This window comes from Triturus cristatus, chromosome 4_1 (assembly GCF_964204655.1).
Source record: "Triturus cristatus chromosome 4_1, aTriCri1.1, whole genome shotgun sequence".
Taxonomy (NCBI): Eukaryota; Metazoa; Chordata; class Amphibia; order Caudata; family Salamandridae; genus Triturus; species Triturus cristatus.
Genome location: NC_140585.1, coordinates 1243114757 through 1243135303, shown reverse-complemented (window position 1 = coordinate 1243135303; position 20547 = coordinate 1243114757). Strand labels below are relative to the sequence as shown.

General features: G+C 48.9%; 1 protein-coding gene across 1 annotated transcript in view; it reads right to left on the bottom strand.

Annotated features, from left to right (window-relative positions):
• Positions 1–1081: 1081 nt before the first annotated feature.
• The window catches only part of ESPL1 (extra spindle pole bodies like 1, separase), a 470161-nt gene continuing 450695 nt past the window's right edge, over positions 1082–20547 (bottom strand). Inside the window, exon 31 of the mRNA XM_085654666.1 lies at positions 1082–1755. Within this exon, the coding sequence (XP_085510792.1) occupies positions 1554–1755 (202 nt within the window). The 3' untranslated portion in view covers positions 1082–1553. The remainder of the gene's footprint in view (positions 1756–20547) is intronic.

Here is a 20547-nt window from a genome sequence, read left to right as displayed (position 1 = left end):
CCTACCCGCAGCTGGCCTTCTGGCTCAAAGAAAACGTCGAGGGACACAGACCCCCGGACCCAAAATCACCCCACCTTACCTGTGGATTCCCCAGTCGACCGCACAGCACTCATCCTGCATCCCCAGCATCAGGACAACTCTATTGAAGCCTATAGCGGTCTTAATTTATGGTGTGGAATTGGACAGGAGACTGCTTTGGGGACCAGGTTTAACTATCCAAATGCTCCTTATTGACCCCACTGACCTTTTCCCTGCCAGCTCGGGCCAGAGTAGCCAAACACAACTCTTTAAAACATTAAAAAAGTTTCTAAACTTTACTCTTTGGATTAAAAAGTGGATTTACATTTTGCTCAAGAATCCATCTCCAGAACCCTTCAATGGAGTTTGCTAATCTTGGGCTCTAAAAATTGATAAAAATATAACCTATTTTTATAAATTGGTGTCTGATTTCCCCCGTGTTGTAGAAATTTCTTATTTTGTTGTTTCGGGCTTCTAAATGCTACACACTAGTTCTTTTGTTTAAGCCTTGCAACTCGAAGCCACAGCTGCCCAGGGTTGAGCTGAAGGTTTTACAAACCAGCCTGATTGGACCCAAGACAGTTTTGCATGTTTAGTACATGGTAGGTCGCACAACCATACCAAATAATACACTAAAATCTTAAAAGGCATGCATTGTGGGTATCTGACAGTCCTTACAAGGTTTTAACCCTATCATTTTGGGAGGTGACATTTCCGCTGCACACTTGTAAGAAGAAACATTTTTCTCGCCAGTCGAGAATAGAGCTCCAGGTCTACATGTGAAGGCATAATAAGAAAGTAACTGATGTCAGAGCGCCTGGGTGGGTCTTATATGCTGTCCCACTCATCACTTCCGAAGCATCACTAGGTTGGTGCAGAGCCACACAACACCACCACTGTCAAACAGGAGAATTGTTTTGAGCTTCCAGATTGTCTGATGCCTGGGGGTGGGGGGGCATTTACAAGGTGAGGAAACTCAACAACTTGGGGACATCAGGGTTTCAACTGACCATAACCTGATCATTTCATAAACAATGTAAAGAAAATGGCAGCTGGATACCAAGACTGTCATATTATATTTATTATCTAACTTTCAATATGTAAAGGAGATTAGTATACAAGAAATATGGTACACGAAGTATAAAAAATTATAAATACATCTCTTCCACCAAAAAAAGTGTAAATATATGCAATCCAAATTTGTGCTCAAACATCTACAGAAAGCAGTTACCTGAGAATACAGTGGTATTCGCAGCTGTATAAATATGAAACATTTACATTTTCCTTGTGATTTAAAGAGCTATTTTTAGCCCAGGGGACATGGAGGTGAACTGTGCAATTAAAAGTCCAATAAATTAAATACATTTAAAAGCTGAGGTGTAAGACTTCCAAAATACAGAACCAAGCTTTCAGTAGACTTGATTCAATACATTCAGTTGGATTTGCAACCCAACTATTGGTGATTAGCACTATGCACCTGCCTGCTAATTTCACGAGGCACTTTTGTACATTGATGTAGCTGCTGCGCTGATCAGCTACTGTAATACAACTGGCATCCCATAGGCAATTGGGGCTGCTCCGATCAAGTATTTCAGTTTCGGTGCTTGTCGCGCTTGTGTAATGTATGGCAGCATGGGCGCTCCAGATCCAGCCTTTATCCAGCTCCTGAGAAATGCCTCCATGTACCGGTCTATGTCGCGATCGGTCACATCCCACAAATTGCCCAAAACGAGGGGGCTGTCGAGAGAAACAAAAGTTAAACTTGGTAGGCCATGTGCAGAGCATTAAATTTTAGATGCATGGTTAGCACTGATTAGAATACACAAAGGTGCAAGCTTTATCCAACAATCAGACAGCAAATATATTCTTAGACACAACAGGAACAAGATGAGTATAAGCATATTCTATACAAGATTAATGAATATGGAAATATTTAAATGGTTTTATGGCAAATGCTGAATAAAGATGTATGACCAGAACGAACTGTGTATGCAACAAATGCTTAAAACGCCCTTCTGATAAAACTAAGCTGCACGACCAAACTACAACAAATCGAGCATGTGGAATTATTTTTTTTAAAACGCACCTGTAATTTTTTTGTATGGTGTGCCCTTACATTGACCAACTACATAAAAAGTCAGCTTTCTACATTAGTGATTCTGCAATGGGATACAAGACTTGATTAATAGGGGATTCCACGAAGAATTCCACAACTGACATTAGTCACAAATGTTTTTTCACATTTTCAGATTTCATTGTTCTAATTTGAACTGTTTGGGCCTTGTATGAAGTCCCCCAGTCGATTGTTTGTGTAATTTAAAAAGTGTATTAGTCACTTTGACCTTAAAAGTCTGGGAATTTCTCAAGTTTTTTTTTTTTTATAAAGGTCCCAATTGTTCTAAATAAGTCTGGCACAGAGGATACAGTGCAGGAACTCAACCTGACCCCTTATCTGCAACTTAGTATGCAGCAGTTATGGAACCTATGTAAAGCCAGTGAAATTGTTGCTGGCTCAAACCCTACAAAATCAAGCCTCCAGGAGGCAAACAGTCGCGACACCCCTGAAGCGGAGGTGGACAGTGACAACGAAACTGTAGTCAGTACTCAAGGGGGTAACTAACCCTCCCCCAATCCTAACCACAGAGGGCAAGGAACCAAACAGGAACCTCTATCCTAAACATTTACCTAGAGTGCCTTCCCCTTCTGAGGGTAGGACAGGCCACTCAAGGTATTAGAAGAGCTAGATGAGGAGGATTTATATCTTGAAAGGCTAGTAAAAAGAGCAGCCCTTGAAGCCAAAATCCTGGCTATATAGAGAGGGCTGAGATGGGTATAGAACCCATGAATGGTGGCAGCAGCAAAGTGAATAGGGAGAGAGGGGAAACGTTTGACTCCAAAATCCACAAAAGGGATTGTCCTCAAATATGTTGAGGTTGATGACATTACAAAGTGGTTTAAGGCCTATGAGAGGACTAGTAAAATGAGAAAGTTACATCAGAGACACTGGGACTCTCTACCATGGGAGTTATTCTCAGGAAAGTGCAGGGATAGAGCCCTATGACCTCATGAAGGATACGCTGACTGAGGGTTTGGACTCACCACTGAAGAGTACAGGATCAAGTTCAGGCAGACTCACAAAACCGTGAATCAGACCTGGGTAGATTTTGTTGACTTTTCAGCCAAAACACTAGGTGGCTGATTGAGAGGTAGTATGGTGCAAGTTTATGATGGCACTCTATAGCTGGATAATGAAGGAACATTTTTTAATTAACTATACATCTGAAAAACTGAATCAATACCTAGTGTACTTAGGGTTAGTCTCTCCTCAGGAGTTGGGGAAGGGGGCGGACCATTGAGTTCAAACAAGGGTGTCCAGGAAGACCCAGGATGTGGGTGACCAAAAGAAAGGCGTTACTGCCTTAACTTTCTCTAAATGCTGCTTTCATCTGTGCCACTACATCCTGCATTAATGTTTGACAGATTAAAGAATAGCTCAGGGAATTCTAACTCCCTAAAGTCCTCCTAAATATAGTTTATTCACAGGATTGCCCGTGCGTGCTCCAGGGAGAGACAATGATCAGCTCCACACTGGTCCCCTCCCTACTCCTGGCTCTCCGGGGATAGAAGGCGGTTCGGCGTTTCACTGCTATTGCTCTGCTCCTTGTCAAACACAAGATTGCACTTCACCGGGGTAGCAAAACATGTCCTTCTGAGTCTGCCCGGCTGAAGAGTGATTTATTATGATAAAACTACTGGTGAAAATTACACCATATGACAACCAATTATGAGGCCTAAAGATACTTGGCAACCATTACGTGACTCCTTGCTAATGTTGGACTCCACCAGCCAGGACTGATTTGCCAAAGGTCATCCTCTTGGGCTTTGCCCATCCCTTGGACTAGTCTGTGGCCCGGCTATGGACTCTGCAAGTTTTATATTACTGCCCCTTCCCCCTGTTTCAGCTGATATTGTTTCTTTTTTCTTTACTGTACACCCTCCGTCTATTGATATACATACCTGTATGTTATTGTTATCATATGCAGTTTAATCGGTATTCTGTTCCTTATGGGTGCCCTGTATTGGTCGTATTTTTCTTCAGTTGACAACTTTTTTTTTTTTTTTAAAAGCAGCAACTCAATGGGGTTGAAGGAGAAGCACTGAGGGATACAGGTGCAAGTGTCTCGATGGAGACTGAACAAATGATATCCACAGAACAGTACTTACCTGGATAAACATCCACTTATCAGTGCTGATAACATTATCAAGGTTTATCTCATTGCAGTAACCTTGGAGTGGGGAAGGGTTACTGGCCAAAAGGTGGTGGTGGTATCCTCTGCTATACCAGTTGAATATCTGCTCAGGAATGATCTGGAGACCTCAGCATGGGTTGAGATGAGAACCCATGCAGGCACGTCGGGAATACTTAAATGAAAAGGCAAGAAGGCTGGGAAAACACTTCTAAACAGACAAGCTCAGGTCCCCTCTCCCCAGGGAGAAGACCTGTCAGCCCTTGAAGGAGCTGAGCCTCAGGAACTTGGGCCTTACACGGCAGAGTTCCTATGTCAAGGGGGAACCTCCAGAAAAGATCTAGATAAACTGTCCCATTCTTGAAAGCCTGAGACATCAAGCTGGTGCACAGGAAAAGGGTGATATCAGTGGTTCCCACAGGACCTATTGGGACGAAGGACTCCTTTACACCGAAGCCAGAAATTCCAAACCTGGTACCAGCAGGAGAGTAGTAGTGCTTCAGATGTACAAGGAGTTTCTACTCACTTTGGCCCGTGACATCCCCCTGCTAGGCAGCTTGGCAAGACTAAAACATGGAGTAGGTTGGTTGCCCACTTCTACTGGCCAAACATCCCAGAAAGTAAAGGTTTTGTAACTCCTGTGTTACCCTTCAAGTTAGTGGAAAGACCGGTAACAAACCAAAGACCCCCTTAATTCCACTACCAGTGGTTGGAGTCCCCTTTGAAAGGGTAAGGATTTACATTGATGGCCCCCTTAACCCTCAAACAGCTTCAGATAAGTTTATTTTGGTGGTAGTGCATTATGCCATCAAGTATCCCAAGACTGGTTGCCGTAGGACTGTCCATGCTCCTGCCTGCAGTTGCTAAGGCCCTCATAAGTATTTGTACTAGAGTGGGCTTCCCTAAGGAAGTGGTTTCAGACAGAAGTAGTAATTTCATGTTGGTTTACCTGAAAGTAGTGTGGGGCAACATGAAGGGTTTCCATTCACGATCACCCGCAAACAAAAGGCTTTGTTGAAAGGTTTAACAAGACCATGAAAGATGCGATTTTGGGATTCCCTGATAAACTCGGGAGATGGGATGGCCTATTACCATACCCGCTTTTTGCCTACAGAGGTGCCACAGAAAGGAGTGGGCTTTAATCCCTGTGAGCTTCTGTTTGGCCGTCCTGTTAAAGATTCTTTAAATCTGGTGAGGGAAGGCTGGGAGGAAGCCTCTCAAAGAGCCAAGCTAGACATAGGGTACTATGTACTTGGCCTTGTTTAAGGATGGCTGAGTACATGGAGAAAGCAAGCCACAACCTTGAAACAAGCAAAGAGCTCCAGAAGTAATGGTCCAAACAAAAGGCTGCCCTGGTTGAATTCCAACCAGGGCAAAAGTTATGGGTATTGGAGCCTGTGGCACCTAGGGCTCTCCATGACAAATGGCGTGGACCCTACCCTATCCTTGAGAAAAAAGGGAAGGACTTTACTTGGTGGACCTTGGTACTTCCAGGATCCCCCAGAGGGTTATCCAAGTGAATCACCCTAAACCCATTCATAACAGGGCTGATGTGACCTTGCTCATTGTCACGGATGAGAATCAGGAAGAAGAGTGATCCTCTCCCTGACCTATCTAACAACCTAAAGATGGGTCTGTTGAAGGAGTGATCTTGTAACACACCCTCACTGCCCAACAGAACACGGACTACAGGCAAGCCCGGGGGCAGTATTAGGAGTTATTTTCCCTAACCACTGGTCAGACAACCTGGTGCACACATGATGTGAACACTGGGGACAGCCTTCCTGTCAATCTGAAAAATTTAAGGAAAGCATCAGAGCTGAAGTCAGCAAGATTCTGGAGTTACGGGTGATTGAACCCTCCGAGTCTACCTGGGCCAGCCCAGTGGTCTTAGTCCCCAAACCTCATTCCAAGGGAGGTAAACCAGAGCTGAGGTTTTATGTGAACTACAGGGGTCTCAATGCAGTCACAAAGACTGATGCTCATCCTAATCCAAGAGCAGACAAATTGATTGACCGGTTGGGTGCAGCCAACTTTCTCGGTACCTTTGAAAACACCAGGGTACTGGCAGATTGGTCTCAACCCAGGAGCAAAAGAAAAGTCAGCATTCACAATCCCAGATGGGCATTACAAGTTTACTGTGATGCCATTTGGTCTAAAGAATGACCCTGGGGGGTGTGGCCAAGTTGACGAGCGGGTAGGACGCAGCCTGCTCATCTCCCGGTCCCCGTCTGCCGGCCTGGGTGCTTCCCAGCACTGTTTCGAGCTGCGGACCCCCGCAGGCGTGGGGGACAGTGCCCTGAGTGCAGAGGCAAGCTTCTTGGCGGACTGCGGGCACCTCAGCTACGGCGTCTGAAGAACCCAGCGCACCAAGATCCAAGATGGCGGTCCAGACCTAGTAGGGCCCGGAGGAACGACTGGTGCCTTGGGAGTGCTCCACTGCCACTCCGGGAGTCCCGACTCCAGTATCCGGCGGCTGGCCTGCCCAGGGGCGGGCTTGCAGACACTTGCAGGGCGGCGGGAGCCGTAAGCAGCCAGGAGGAGGAGGAGCGGCATGGCCCACCGGGGGTGCCCCGGACCGCAGGGGCTGCCGCAACAGCGCGTGGAGGCCGTGGCCGTGAAGAGCGAGGGGAGCGGCCCGGCAACCCCCCCCGCAATCCTTCCACCCTAGCGTGTTGTCCGGGGCGACCCCCTCCCACTAGCGCTTCCACGAGGGTCCAGGGGCCTGGACTTTTTGCTGAGGGACAGTGTGGCCCCAGCCATGTTCGGCTGGCCTGGGGGTATGGAACAGTGAAGGGGGTCCCAGCATCGACCCAGGTGGTGCGCCAAGAGAGCAGGATCTGTGCAACATAGGAGAGAGCTGCTGAGGGCTATCCGACATTGGGACGGCGCCAGGGAGTCCGCTATTGGCACCGGCGTGCCCTCGATCGACGCCGAAGTGTCCACCAGGGGTGCCGAGTCGACCTCCACCACCACGTGCCTCAGAGGAGAAAGGGGCAGGGTCGGCGCCAAAGCGGCCAATGAACGGCACCGGCTCGACTTCCGACAAGGCAGCCGCCTGCGCAGAGGACCAAGAGGGACTCGGAGTTGCCCCGGGTCCGGGGCCAGGGCCTGGAAGGAAAGCAGTCGGTGCTGGAAAGATGTCGGCTCGGCCTCTGGTAAGGCAGCCGTCTACCCAGAGGACCAAGGGGGACTCTGGGACGAGCCGTGAGTCCCAGCGACCTCCTGCGACACCACAGGGAATCCCGCGGGGTTTTGCGGCGAGGAGGGGACGTCGTGGGTCGAAGAGGGGAACACCGTAGGGCTGCACCTCGACGACACCTCCAAAACCTGAAGCCGAACACGAGTCCGCAGAAGGCCCCGCACATGGCGAGGGATGTGTGGATGTCCCAGGGAGAGGAGGGGGGCCCAAAGAAGCCTGCAGAGCCGTAGTGTAGGCCCTCATTTGAGCCATTGTCGCCCCAACGCGAGGAAACTGCGGATAGGGTGACAACAGGCGAGGGCGCACGTCCCGAAAGGAACCCGCGTCCTCTGCAGATTGAGGACAGGGCCTCGGCGGCAAGCTGCAGGACTTTCCAATGGCCGTGCAACACCCATGGGGCCTCGGAGAAAGAGGACGCTGCAGCCGGAATCGGCGACTTCTGGACCCTTCCGGGGACGGGCGCTGTGGCAAGACCTATCTGGACAAGCGGGCCGAAAGCAATTTCATCTGGCGCTCACGCCAGGACTTTGGCTTGAGATGCTGACAAGCTTCGCAACCCATAGAATCATGATGCTCGCCCAAACACCACATACAATAGAGTGAGGTCCGTCGCCGACATCGGACTCATACAAGATGCACACGTCTTGAAGCCCGAAGGCATTGCACACTGTTCCCCAATGCAAAGGCATTAAGAGGCCTGAAAACAGGTCAGGGGAACACACTCTGGATCCGCATTGCACGCGGAAAAGAAGGAAACTGACGTCAGCATGCCGGGGTGGGACTTGTGATGTCACTGACTTCACATCCAAGGACGTCAGGGCGGAGTCACGTTCTGACGCCCCCGGCGCGCAGAGATGCTGTGACAAAACTTTTTCCGGATCCAGTCTCACACATGGGGATAATTCTAAGTTAAGGAATCTGTGGCTAGTAGTCTATCAGATAATGGGGACCTTGGAATCCCGGACCACCTCAGTTACTATAAAGCAGCCCAGTTGAGGTACCTGGTGGAATGGGCAAGGCCGGAGTCTGAAAAACGATGGCTCTTCCAGGACAGAATGCTAGCGGACATTCCGCTATGGAAAGTCCCCTTCTTATGGAAGCCGAAGCGGCCGAGGGGCCTGATGGGCTTGCCGATCACTAAATCTTTGTTGGTGGCCTGGGACGAGGTGGTGACATCCAAGAAACTTACGACCTTCCCATCCCCGCTGACTCCCCTATTTGGCAATAGCGAATTCACTCCGGGAATGTCTGACAAATCATTTGAGGGATGGCGAGACACCGCGTGTCAATCGGTGGATCACATATTCGATCTTTCTGGGGTGCTCCTGCTTCACCAACTGAAGCTGGAGTATGAGATCTCCGAGTCCGAGAGATTGAGGTATCTACAGCTGAGGCATTGGGTCCTTCAACCAGGGATGAGAGAACAGGGAGGCCGAAAATTGACAAAATATGAAAAATGGCTAAATACCAAGCTCAATGACAAAGGGTTGACATCTGAAATGTATGACATGATTAGGGACAGTCCACACTCTCAAGCAACTCAGAGTCAGAAGCGCTGGGGGAGAGAAGAGAAAGGTGACCTTCCACGGGAGGACTGGGACGGTATTTATTACAGAGCAAAGCACACCGCCCAAAATGTAGCCAGTATTGAAACCGCTATGAAATTAGCGACTTATTGGTATCTAACACCTGCACGCTTCCATAGAGGCAACCCACAGAGGAGCCCCACCTGCTGGAGGGGTTGCTCCATATACTGTGGGACTGCCCGATACTGTCCTAAGATATTGGACGTGATAGATGATATCTTTGATACTGGCTCCTGGTATATGTGATTCTGGGCCTACCTAATCCCATTACATTTCCTCTGAAGAGTATGCGAGGGCGCCAGATGGGGCTAGCGTTAGGGGCAGCATTACAGAACGTCTTAATACACTGGGGGACAAGCACTCCTATGTATGTGGGGTGGCTGCATAGACTATGGTACATAATTGGGATGGAACGCATTTCAGCCACACTAAGCGGCTCGGCTGACATTCTAGAAAATATGAAGGCTATTTTTAACACCGCTCTTGGCCAAATTAAACGAAATTACCCAGCCCAAGTACCAGAGGGTGCTGAGACTTTCAGATCTGGGAACAGATTTGCAACCTTCCTCAACTGTGTAAGAGGGGATGTCTAGGTGGTGTGACAAGGTTTGGACAGCCAGGGTCTATGGAATATCGGACGGGGTGTTCAAGTTATTTGTTGTTCTTATAGCACACGTTACTACTTGTGTAACGATATATCTGTAAGACATATTAGTCAGTGATAGATTCCTTCCCTTAGAATATCCCCAGGCGTCAGACTGGATCCGGAAAGTTTTGCGAGCAGTAGCGCTGCACGTCAGTAGGTGGCGTCGTGCAGCTCCGCGTCCGTCGCTGGCATCGTAAACGCCGAGATGACGTCAATGAGACTACTTATGCACCACCCATGTGCGCTGATGTTAGCTCTGTACATAACTTTCCGCACCAGGAACACAGAGCCATGCAAGAAACACACTGGTGCCAAGACTACGGCCCTGACAGGGATGACCATAACCCTAGAAATCAGTTCGCAAAACGGGGAGGATGGTTGGGGCGGTAAGGAATCTATCACTAACTAATGTCTCTTACAGATATATCGTTACACAAGTAGTAACTTGTGCATCTGAAAGAGACACGTTAGAGATGGATTCCTTACTTTAGAATAGATAACCCAGCAATACCAATCCCGGTGGTGGGTCTGCACATAGATTACACCAGAAAGTCACGGAGGACAGAACGATCAAAGAAGCAGTCTCTCCGGACCGGACTGTCAAGGCAGTAATGCTTGGTAAAAGTGTGCAGCGAGGCCCACATAGCTGCCTGACAAATGTCCTGCAAGGGGACGCCTCGTCTCAAGGCAGTAGTTGCTGCCGTTGCCCTGGTAGAATGGGCACGCAGACCAACAGGAGGCTCCTCCTTAGCAAACGAGTAACAGACCTTGATGCAGACAACGACCCACCGAGAGATGGTCTGTTTGTACACAGCCCGACCTCTTGGCGCCCACGTAGCCAACAAAGAGCTGGTCATCCACCCGGAACTGTTGTGTGTGCCTAAGGTAGAACGAGAGCCCACGTTTTGGGTCCGGACGGTGGAGCCTCTTTGGAAGGATGCAGAGGCGTTAAGAAGTTAGGCAAAGTGATGGTCTGCCTGATGTGGAAGGGCGTGACAACCTTTGGCAAGAAAGAAGGATGGGTCTGTAAAACCACCTTGTCCGAATGAACAGAAAGGAAAGGAGGTTTATAAGAAAGAGCCTGAAGCTAACTCACTCTTCTGGCAGAGGTGATAGCTACCAGGAAAGCCGTCTTGAAAATGAAAAGACGCAAAGGACAGGTATGAAGGGGCTCGAAGGGAGTGCACATCAGATATGTCAAGATAAGGTTTAAGTTCCATTGAGGCATGACGAACGGCACGGGAGGAAACGTAGGCGTAATGCCCTTCAGGAAACGGTTAACCACCTGGGACTTAAAAAGGGAAGGCTGATCTGGAAGCCGTAAAAAGGCGGAGATGGCCGAAAGATAACCTTTAATAGTGCCCAGAGCAGAGACCTGCTGGGCCAAAGAAAGAAGGAACAGAAGGACTTCGGAAAGAGGGGCAGAAAGGGGATCCACAGTCTTAGCTGTGCACCATGCCACAAACTTGTTCCATCTGCAGGCGTATACCGTTTTAGTGGAGGGACGCCTGGCTGCCAGAATGACATCTGGCAGCCACTTCGGGAGGAAGATCAAAAGCTGTCAACTGTCGCCGCTCAATCTCCAAGCATGGAGGTGGAGGCTGGACAGGTTCGGGTGGAGGACCATCCCCTGCTGCTGCGACAGAAGATCCTCCTGAAGACGCAGTCGGATCGGGGGATCGATCGCAATGCTGAGTAGCTCAGGATACCAGTATCTTTGTGCCCAATTCGGAGCCACAAGGATGACTTGGGCCCAGTCGTGCCGAATCTTCTTCAGCACTCTGGGCAGAAGTGGTATATGCGGAAAGGTGTACAACAGAACGCAACTCCACTTTTGACTTAAAGCGTCGTCTAGCAAGTGCCGCCTTGGAAATTCCAACGCGCAGAACTGATGACATTGCGCGTTCTCTTCGGTGGTGAATAGATCTAACCAAGGCTCTCCCCACTGCTGAAAGAGGCCTTGCTCCATGTCAGAGTTCAGACGATATTTGTGATCCATCAAGCACCGGAGACGGAGTATGTCCGCCCCGGCGTTCAGAGAACCTGCCAGGTGTTGATCCAACAAGGTAATGCCTCGACGTTCCCGCCAGGTCCAGAGGCGCAGAGCCTCCTGACATAGGGTCCAGGACTCCCCCCTCTTTGTTGCAATACCACATGGCGGTGGTGTTGTCCGTGAACACCTGCATCACACTTCCCCCGGACAGAGGGAAGGAATGCCTTCAGTGCAAGACGGATCGCCCGAAGCTCCAAAAGGTTGATGTGGAGCCGGGACTCCGCCGGAGACCAGAGGCCTCTGATCTCCGCCTCTCCAAAGTGGCTTCCCCATCCCAGGAGGGACGCATCCGCCACCACTGCGTGCTCCGGTTGGGGAAGGGAGAGGGATCTGCCACTGACCCAATCGCGATTCGTGAGTCACCACTGCAGTTGTCGTGCAGTGCCCTCCGAGATCTGGACATGATCGGACAGGTTGCCCTGATGCTGTGCCCACTGGAACTTCAGGTCCCACTGCAGAGCCCGCATATGCCACCTGGCATGTTGCACCAGTAGGATGCAGGAGGTCATCAGGCCCAGGAGCCGGAGGGTCATCCTGACTGAAACCCGGGATAGAGGCTGAAAGATCGGAATCATAGCCTGAATATCCCGGACTCGCTGCTCGGGAGGATAAACCCGAAACTGCGTCGAATCCAGAACCGCTCCGATGAAGGGGAGCTTCTGAGAGGGACTCCGGTGAGACTTCGGCATGTTGATGGAGAACCCCAGCAAATGCAGGAGGTCGGCCGTAGTCTGAAGGTGGTTGGCGATTGTCTGGGGCGAGCCCGCCTTCAACAACCAGTCGTCAAGGTAGGGGAAGACTGACACCCTTGACCTGCGCAGATGAGCTGCGCCCACCATCACTTTGGTGAACACCCGAGTGGCGCTGGTAAGGCCGAAGGGGAGTACGGCAAATTGAAAATGTTTGTGGCCTACCGTGAACCTCAGGTAACGCCAGTGGGCCAGCAGGACGGGGATGTGAAAATATGCGTCCTGCAAGTCCAACGCTACCATCCAGTCTCCAGGGTCGAGGGCAGCCAAGGCCAGAGCCAGAGTCAGCATCTTGAACTTCTCCTTTCGGAGGAAGCGATTGACGTTCCTGAGGTCCAAGATGGGGCGCAGGCCCCCTTTGTCCTTCTTGGGGACCAGGAAGTAGTGGGAACAACCACCACATCCGACTTCTGGCCCAGGAACGCGCTCGATGGCCCCCTTGGCCAAGAGGGCTGTGACTTCCTGCTGGAGAAGTACCAAGTGATTCCCCCGACATGCGGTGGCACGGCTGGAGGGGAGGACTGAAACGGAAGAGAATAACCCATGTGGATGATTTGCAACACCTACTTGTCCTTTGTGATATCGCGCCAGTGGGGGAGGTGGTGGCAGATCCTGCCACCCACCGGCGTGGGGTGCTCCACAAAGCTCGGATTGGGAAAGTCTGGAGGTTGAAGCAGCGGGGGCAGAGGTGGACTGACCCCCATGCTGATTCCCAGACCCGCCCCTGCGGAAGCTGCGCCCGCGCTGAGGCTGGTTCTGCACAGGCTTGCTGAAGGAACGTGCCTGGGCACCTCTGCCGTGGCCACAAAAGAACGAAATTCAGGAGTGGTCTGGCTTTTTGCTGAAAGGCTCAAGGACTTGGCCGTGGCCCACGAGTCCTTAAAACGCTCCAGTGCACTGTCGGCCTTATCGCCAAACAGGCGAGTGCCCTCAAAGGACATGTCCATGAGCGAGCTTTGGACATCAGGCGAGAACAGGTAGATCTCAACCAGGCGTAGCGACGAAGCGCCACAGTCGTAGAAATCGCCCTACCCAGAGAGTCCGCGGTGTCCAAACCACACCGAATGGCGAACTTAGCCGCATCCTCAGCAACAGCTTGGGATAGCACTGCGTGGGTCTCCTCAGGACACTGAGGCAACACCTGTGCAACTGTATCCCACACCGCGTGGGAATAGCGGCCCAATAAGCAGGCGGTGTTCACTGACCGCAGACCTAATGGGGGATGGGGGACGGAGACAGAGCGAATTCGCTTCTTCGACTTTTATGTCGTCTCTTACTAGAATCCGAGGGTGAAGACTTGGAGCCCGAGGAGCAACGACTCCGGCACCGCGAGCGAACCCGGGAACGGGACCTGGAACGGCGTTGGGACGAGTGCTGGAACTCCAGCAGATTCTGGCACCGCTCCGTAAAGGCCTTCTGGGCCATGGCCTGACAAGACCGGGAGTAGTGGTCGGTCTCCAGGCAGAAGAGGCAGACATCGTGGGGGTCCGCCACGGACATTTTGCAACGGCAGGCCTCAAGACTTAAATCCAGGCATCCCTACGTGCACCAAGGAGTACAGGAGACAAAAGTCTTGAAAAAAGATAGTCAAAAAGTGACTAAGGTACGTGGTGTAAGAAAGTGGCTCTGTATATACTGTTCCCAAATAGGTACAGTGTGCACAGAGTCCACAGTACCCAGAGGTTTGGCAGAGGCTAAAGTTAGATATAACCTTACTCTCTAAAGTGGTAGCTTGGTCAAGCAGTAAGGCAATATCAGAGGACCATGTAAAGCATTTGTTGTACACACAGTCAGCAATGGGAATTTCTAGTTAAATGCAATTAGTTACTTTAGGGATTACTTTTCTAGCCACAGGACTGGATCCTGGAGTAAAAGCATTTTGGTTACAGTTGTGATTTTTAAGCAATATTTTCGTATTTTAAAAGTTGACACTTTTTCACATAGAATCACCAATGTTTTCTAACTCTGTGTTGGATCCTGGATCCAGCACTGAGGCTTCACTTGAAAACATTTTTTTTTTTTTTTTTAAATAAATGTATTTATAGATTTTCCAACATAAGAAACCAATCATATACATACAGTACAGCAAGTCAGTCCCGCATTAACCAACTCACAGATGACACAACTACACAGCACAACATCTTAAGTGATATTTAGAAGTAGCATTGGACAGCCCGGTAGCTCCGCTTATACAAGTCACATACAACAATTAAAAGTCTTTCTAGGTCAGGGTGTTCTCGTACATAATTAGTAAGCAGCAACCAGAAATCCGATGGCTTAGCAGTTGTGGGCAGTTCCTCCGCATAAAGCAAAAAGTTGTCTCTGCAATAGATAGAATCCAGTAGCCACTGCGTCGCCGTTGGGCTTTTTCTACTGTCCCAGTGCATAGCTACTCTGCGTTTGGCTAATAGTATCAGTATAGCTGCTAGTTTTTCCTTAGCAGATCTCAAGTGAGGTATGTGCCCCAGTAAGCACAGTTGTAGTGAGCAGTCCAATTTACAGCTGAGTACCTCATTTAGCAGCCATATCACCTGGTCCCAGAACAACCTTACTTTATCACATTGCCACGCCAGATGTACAAAGTCTGCCTGATCCGCTCTACAGCGTTTGCATTTTGCATCATCCCGTAAGCCGTGTTTATACAGTTGAGCGGGGTGTGGTACGCCTGGTGGAGATATTTATAATGTATTATACCCAAGTTTCCATTGGGCGTAAGGAGTTCAGTAAGGGCACAGCAGGCCTGCCACTCCTCCGCTGTTAGTGGTGTAGGCAGTGTCTGATTCCACCTATCCTGTGCTCTGCGTGCGTCGGCCCCTATTTTTTTCTGCAGAGCTCTGTATAGCCGGGCCACTATATGCTTATCAGAGGCTGCTATTACCAACTGAAGTGTTTCTAAGGTGGGAGGCTCTGCCGGGAAGGTAGGATAGAAAGCCTTAACCGCTGCTCGAAGTCTATAATAAGCAAATTTAAATAACGTTTGATTACGTATATATCCCAAGTTAGTCTGATCCAGAAATTTCCCATTCGGGTATAGATCTCCCATCTTCGTTATACCAATTTGTTCTAACTGCCCCATACCCCCCCTTCTCTTGTGTGACCGATAAAGCAGGATGTTGTGCCAATGGGAGATTTGGCGCGTACAGCGGAGCTTTGCCCACGAGTTGACAGATTCGCTGCCATGCCTCAGAAGTCGTGCTAACGGTGTTAATTTCCTGTTTGGTCAGGTGAGATCTCGAATATGGTAATATGCTTGCCAACTTAATGGGGTGGGCGTCACCATCTTCCACAGCAAGATGGCATAAACTGCACAGGGTGATACCAGTAGTAAGCATATTGCACTTGAGCGCATAAATAGTAAAGGTAGAAGTCAGGGACGCCAAAGCCCCCAGAGGCATAAGGCAACGTCATTGTGCGTAAATTTATTCTGACTTGCTTGCCCGCCCAAATCAATCTATTCATGAGCGACTGCAGTCGTTTAAAGACGTGAGTGGGGGGCGCTATGGGAATGTTTATGAATAGATATAAGAGTTTGGGTAGAAGTATCATTTTTATTAGGGAAATTCTATCTGCAAGAGATAAGGGCAACATGACCCAACGATCTATTTGTGTTTCTATTTCATCAATTGCGGTGCCATAATTAGTCCGAATCACCAGTTCGGAGTCATGGTGCACCCAGATGCCCAGTATTTGATGGGGTCCACTTGCCAAATGAGCGGGAATTCCAGTGGTGGTGCTTTTGTGCTAGTCGTTAGCAGTATCGCCGCTGATTTTGACCAGTTATTTGTAAACCTGAGTGTCTACCAAATTTTATGTATTCCCGCAGAAGCAGTGCTAGATTAGTGCTGGGGTCCCGAACATATAGCACCATATCATCAGCATACATCGATACGCCGATAGGGCGCAAATCAAAACTTAGGGCTGTCTTAACGTAGTTCTGGCATATTTTACATGCTAGGGGTTCCAGGGCAATTGCAAACAGCAAGGGTGAGAGCGGACATCCGTGCCGTGTCCCACGTTGGATTGGCATCACATCTGATATACATCTATTAACTTTTAAGCGTGCGGTAGGCAGTGTGTACAAGAGCTTGATCCACTGCACAAAGCGTGGCAGAAATCCCATCCGCTGCAGAATAGCGAAAATGTAGACCCACTCCATGGAGTCAAAAGCCTTGGCCGCATCTAGCAAGACAGCCACTGCCTCCAGCCCCGGGTTTAATTGGAGCAAATATTGTACGTAGGTTATGTGCAGTGGATTGAGACTAATAATAATCCGGAAGTATAATTGTGTTCATTAATGGTTGCAGCATAGTCGCAAGTATTTTAGCCAGGATTTTTACATCCGTGTTTAGCAAAGAAAGCGGCCTATAAGACTCTGGAAGCTCTGGATTTTTGTCTGGCTTAAGTAAGGCCACTATGAGCGCTTCACACAGCGTTGGTGGTAGAGATTCAGTATTAAATGCCTTGTCATACATTTCTAACAGATATGGACTGATCAGGTCAGAATAAGTTTTGTAAAATTCACCTGTGTGGTCATCGGGCCCAGGCATTTTGCCATTAGGTAGGGTCTTAATAGCATCCTGCACCTCTTCCAGTGTAATGGGACGTGCTAGGTAATCCCTGTGACTATCTGACAGCCAGACCAATGCTATGTCCTCCACATAGTATAGGATCTCCTGCGCGCCCGCCGTGTTACGTGCCCTATAAAGCGAGCTATAGGGGTCTATAAATGTTTGCAGAATGCCTACCATATCATGATGTTCTACATCCTCGTCATCTCTCATTTTGAGTATATTGTTTATGCTTGTTACGCACTGTGTGCTAGTGTGCGCCCCGACCTACCTCCCTCACCCATCCTACGCGCAGTACGACACCTAGCTAAGTATTTCACCTAATCATCGGCCAGGTTATTGTAATTCTTTATTTCCTCCCTAATAGCTCCCAATATGTCTGCTCTATGCGTGGCATCGTATACCTTTTCTAATGCTTTAATGATCTGTTCACTACGTGTTAGCTGGGTACCGATATCTTTAAGGATCCCCGCCGTCGTGCTTATGCAGATGCCACGCAACGTTGCCTTGAAGGCCTCCCACAGTGTTCCTGCGCTCTTCTCTGAATCCCTATTGGTATTAAAATACTCCACTATGGCATTGTGACTGTCTCAGCATAAAGTGGATCTAACAGTGATGTTGCATTAAATCGCCATACAAATGGTGGCAGGGAGTATGTCGGAATCGTCACCGCCAGCAGGACAGGTTTGTGGTCTGAGAGCGTTTTTGGTAAGTGACTGATCTCTTGGGTCCATGTACACACTTCTTCCGTGAGGAGCCAATAATCAATTCTGGACCAACTATTGTGTACAGTGGACGAGTGGGTGCTTTCGCGTACCCGTGGGTTGCGCATACGCCATACATCATGCAACCTAAATTCAGCCACACCACATATTCAGTCGTATTATGTGATCTGTCCCACTCGCTGTTCAATGCGACATTCATATCCCCTCCCCAGAGAAGGTGCATGCCGGAAAGATCTTAGCCTTGAGTAAAGGTGCACAAAAAAATCAGGGTCGTCCACATTAGGGCCATAGGTATTTAGGAGCCCTACCCTAGTACCTCGCAGCATGCCTGTAACTATGACATAGCGTCCCTGCGTATCCGTGAGGGTTTGTTCTGGTATGAACTGGGTTCCTTTGCGTATCAGTGTTATTACACCCCGCGCATATGCAGAATAAGAGGACGCTGCCACGAGCTCCGCCCACCGCTTCCCGAAAGCATCTGCTTTAGGAGTAGTTAAATGTGTCTCTTGTAACATGGCTACAGCAATACCGTGCCTATCAAGGTAAGCGAACAATTGTCGTATTTTTCTGGGGTTATTTAAACCTCTTATATTCCAGGTTACCAGTTTGAGGGGCTTGGGCGTATCTTTAGTGTACATTATCATAAGATCTGCTAATGCTGGAAATAGATAGCGGTGTGCTGGCGTGTCGGCGTGTATAACGTGCGGGCTTGACAGTCACAGAATCTATGACTTTACTGTATAACCGACTACTATAAAACAAGACTTAACGCATGTTCTGGAAAAACAGTTGAATAATGAAGAACAACTTCATACCCATCCCACCTCGCCATCCCAAACCGGACGAAAACAGATCCCCATTTCATTAAGTAACTCCCCTCGGTCCCCCACCCCACCCATCGTGAATAACTGTTTCTGTGGGTCACACAGGTGGGTGGGAACTGGCAGCCAGATATCCTAAGGGAACATGTCCCCTAGGGGTAACTACGCTAATATAAATTGGCATCTCCCGCATCCCGAACTCTCATCTAGGAATCTGACAGCAGCTTGGCAATCGTAACAAAACAGATGGTCACCAAAAGATGCATAGTTATTGCAGTAAATCTAACAGTTTGTGTTAGGTATACAATTACACAACAGCCTTATTGGTATGTATCCAGAAGGGACGATAACTATTCCTCAAGACTCCATCTAGTACCCCCTTCAAGCACACCTATAACACGGGCAACGCCGTTATTCAATATCAGATGCCCCTGCGTTTTCCTCCAAAGCCCCCCTGGATGTCGACTGGACACCCCTCTGTTGTAAATATTTGACCACCTCTTTGGGATCATTGAAAATACTAACTTTCCCACCCTCAGAGAGCCTCAGCCGGGCTTGATAAATCATAGCGTAGGAAATGTTCAGGTCTCTTAGCTTTTTTTTTTTTTTTTTGTTTTTTTTTTTTAACAGCTACAAATGTTTTCAGCGCTTCTTGGACTTGAGGCGTAAAGTCAGGGTATATGGAGATGTCCATGCCTTGGTGTTTTAAGCTTCCCAGTTCTCTAGCTTTGCGAAGTGCCGCATCACGATCTCTATAGTTTAGAATTTTGGCTATAATGGGCCTAGGCCTTGCGCCCACCGGTTGCGCCGGGCCCAGTGATCGATGGGCTCCCTCTACAATAAAAACATCAGAGAACGTGTCCTTGCCCAGTAGTGTCATAAGCAATTGCTCGACATATTTCTCCATAGGCCCAGTGTTGGTGGACTCTGCTATACCCATAAGGCGGAGGTTGTAGCGACGGGATCTCGCTTCAAGATCCTCAGCCTTGGCCATTAGGGCAGTCAGATTTGTGTCCATTTTGTTTGGTTTCTATTTGCTGTTGTGCATCTTCGGTATCTGATATGCGCCGCTCCGCCATGTCAATGCGCTCCTTGTGACGATCAAGACGTTCCAACATGCGATCCACCCTGGAAGTCAGGTTATCAATTTTACAGTCTATGTTAGTGAGGGTGCTTTGTATTGCAGAGAACATTGATTGCACATCTCCCACAACCACTCCCCCAGCGGCTGAGGATGCGGGTATGTGAGAAGTTGGCCTGGCATATGCTGGTCACTAGTTATTGTGGCCACCTTGCACCAGTCCAATTCGACTCTTAAGGTGATAGGTTTAAAAGACAACCTTTAAAGAAAGCTATCCTAGTGGTAGCTGTGGAGAGCAGCCTTCAGGCTAAGTCTTGAAGGAGTGTTAAGCTTATTGTTTTACCATAGATAACCTCTTGAATGACCAAATGAAAGAGTAGTCCACACAGGTATATATATAAAATATATGTATTTATTCTAAACAGAATCCCACAAGTCTCTTTATGAGGCTAGAGGTAAAGTTACAATTCAAACAAGCATTTATAGAGCCAATAGCACTGGAATCACAGGGCCCGGGGGGGGGGGGTCCAAACCATATATTAAGAAAGTGGTATAAGAAACGCGACAATTCTACAGACAATGCCTAGGGCATTTAGGATCGCTGGCCCCGTAAGAATCCAACCCAGGTTATGAGGAAGGGGACCCACGGGAGGCGCGTGCAGTGGAAATAGCTGCTATCGGGATCTCTATTACAGCCTATGGAGAATGTCGCGTTTGATTTAAACAGACACTTCTAGCAGGAGTTCAAAGTTAAAAACTTAGAGTTAAGCTTTTGAGGAGCCCACTACCACGGGAGTACCGAGGTACCACTGTTACCTGCCCCAGGGAAGCCGGGTGCATAGGTCGTTTTC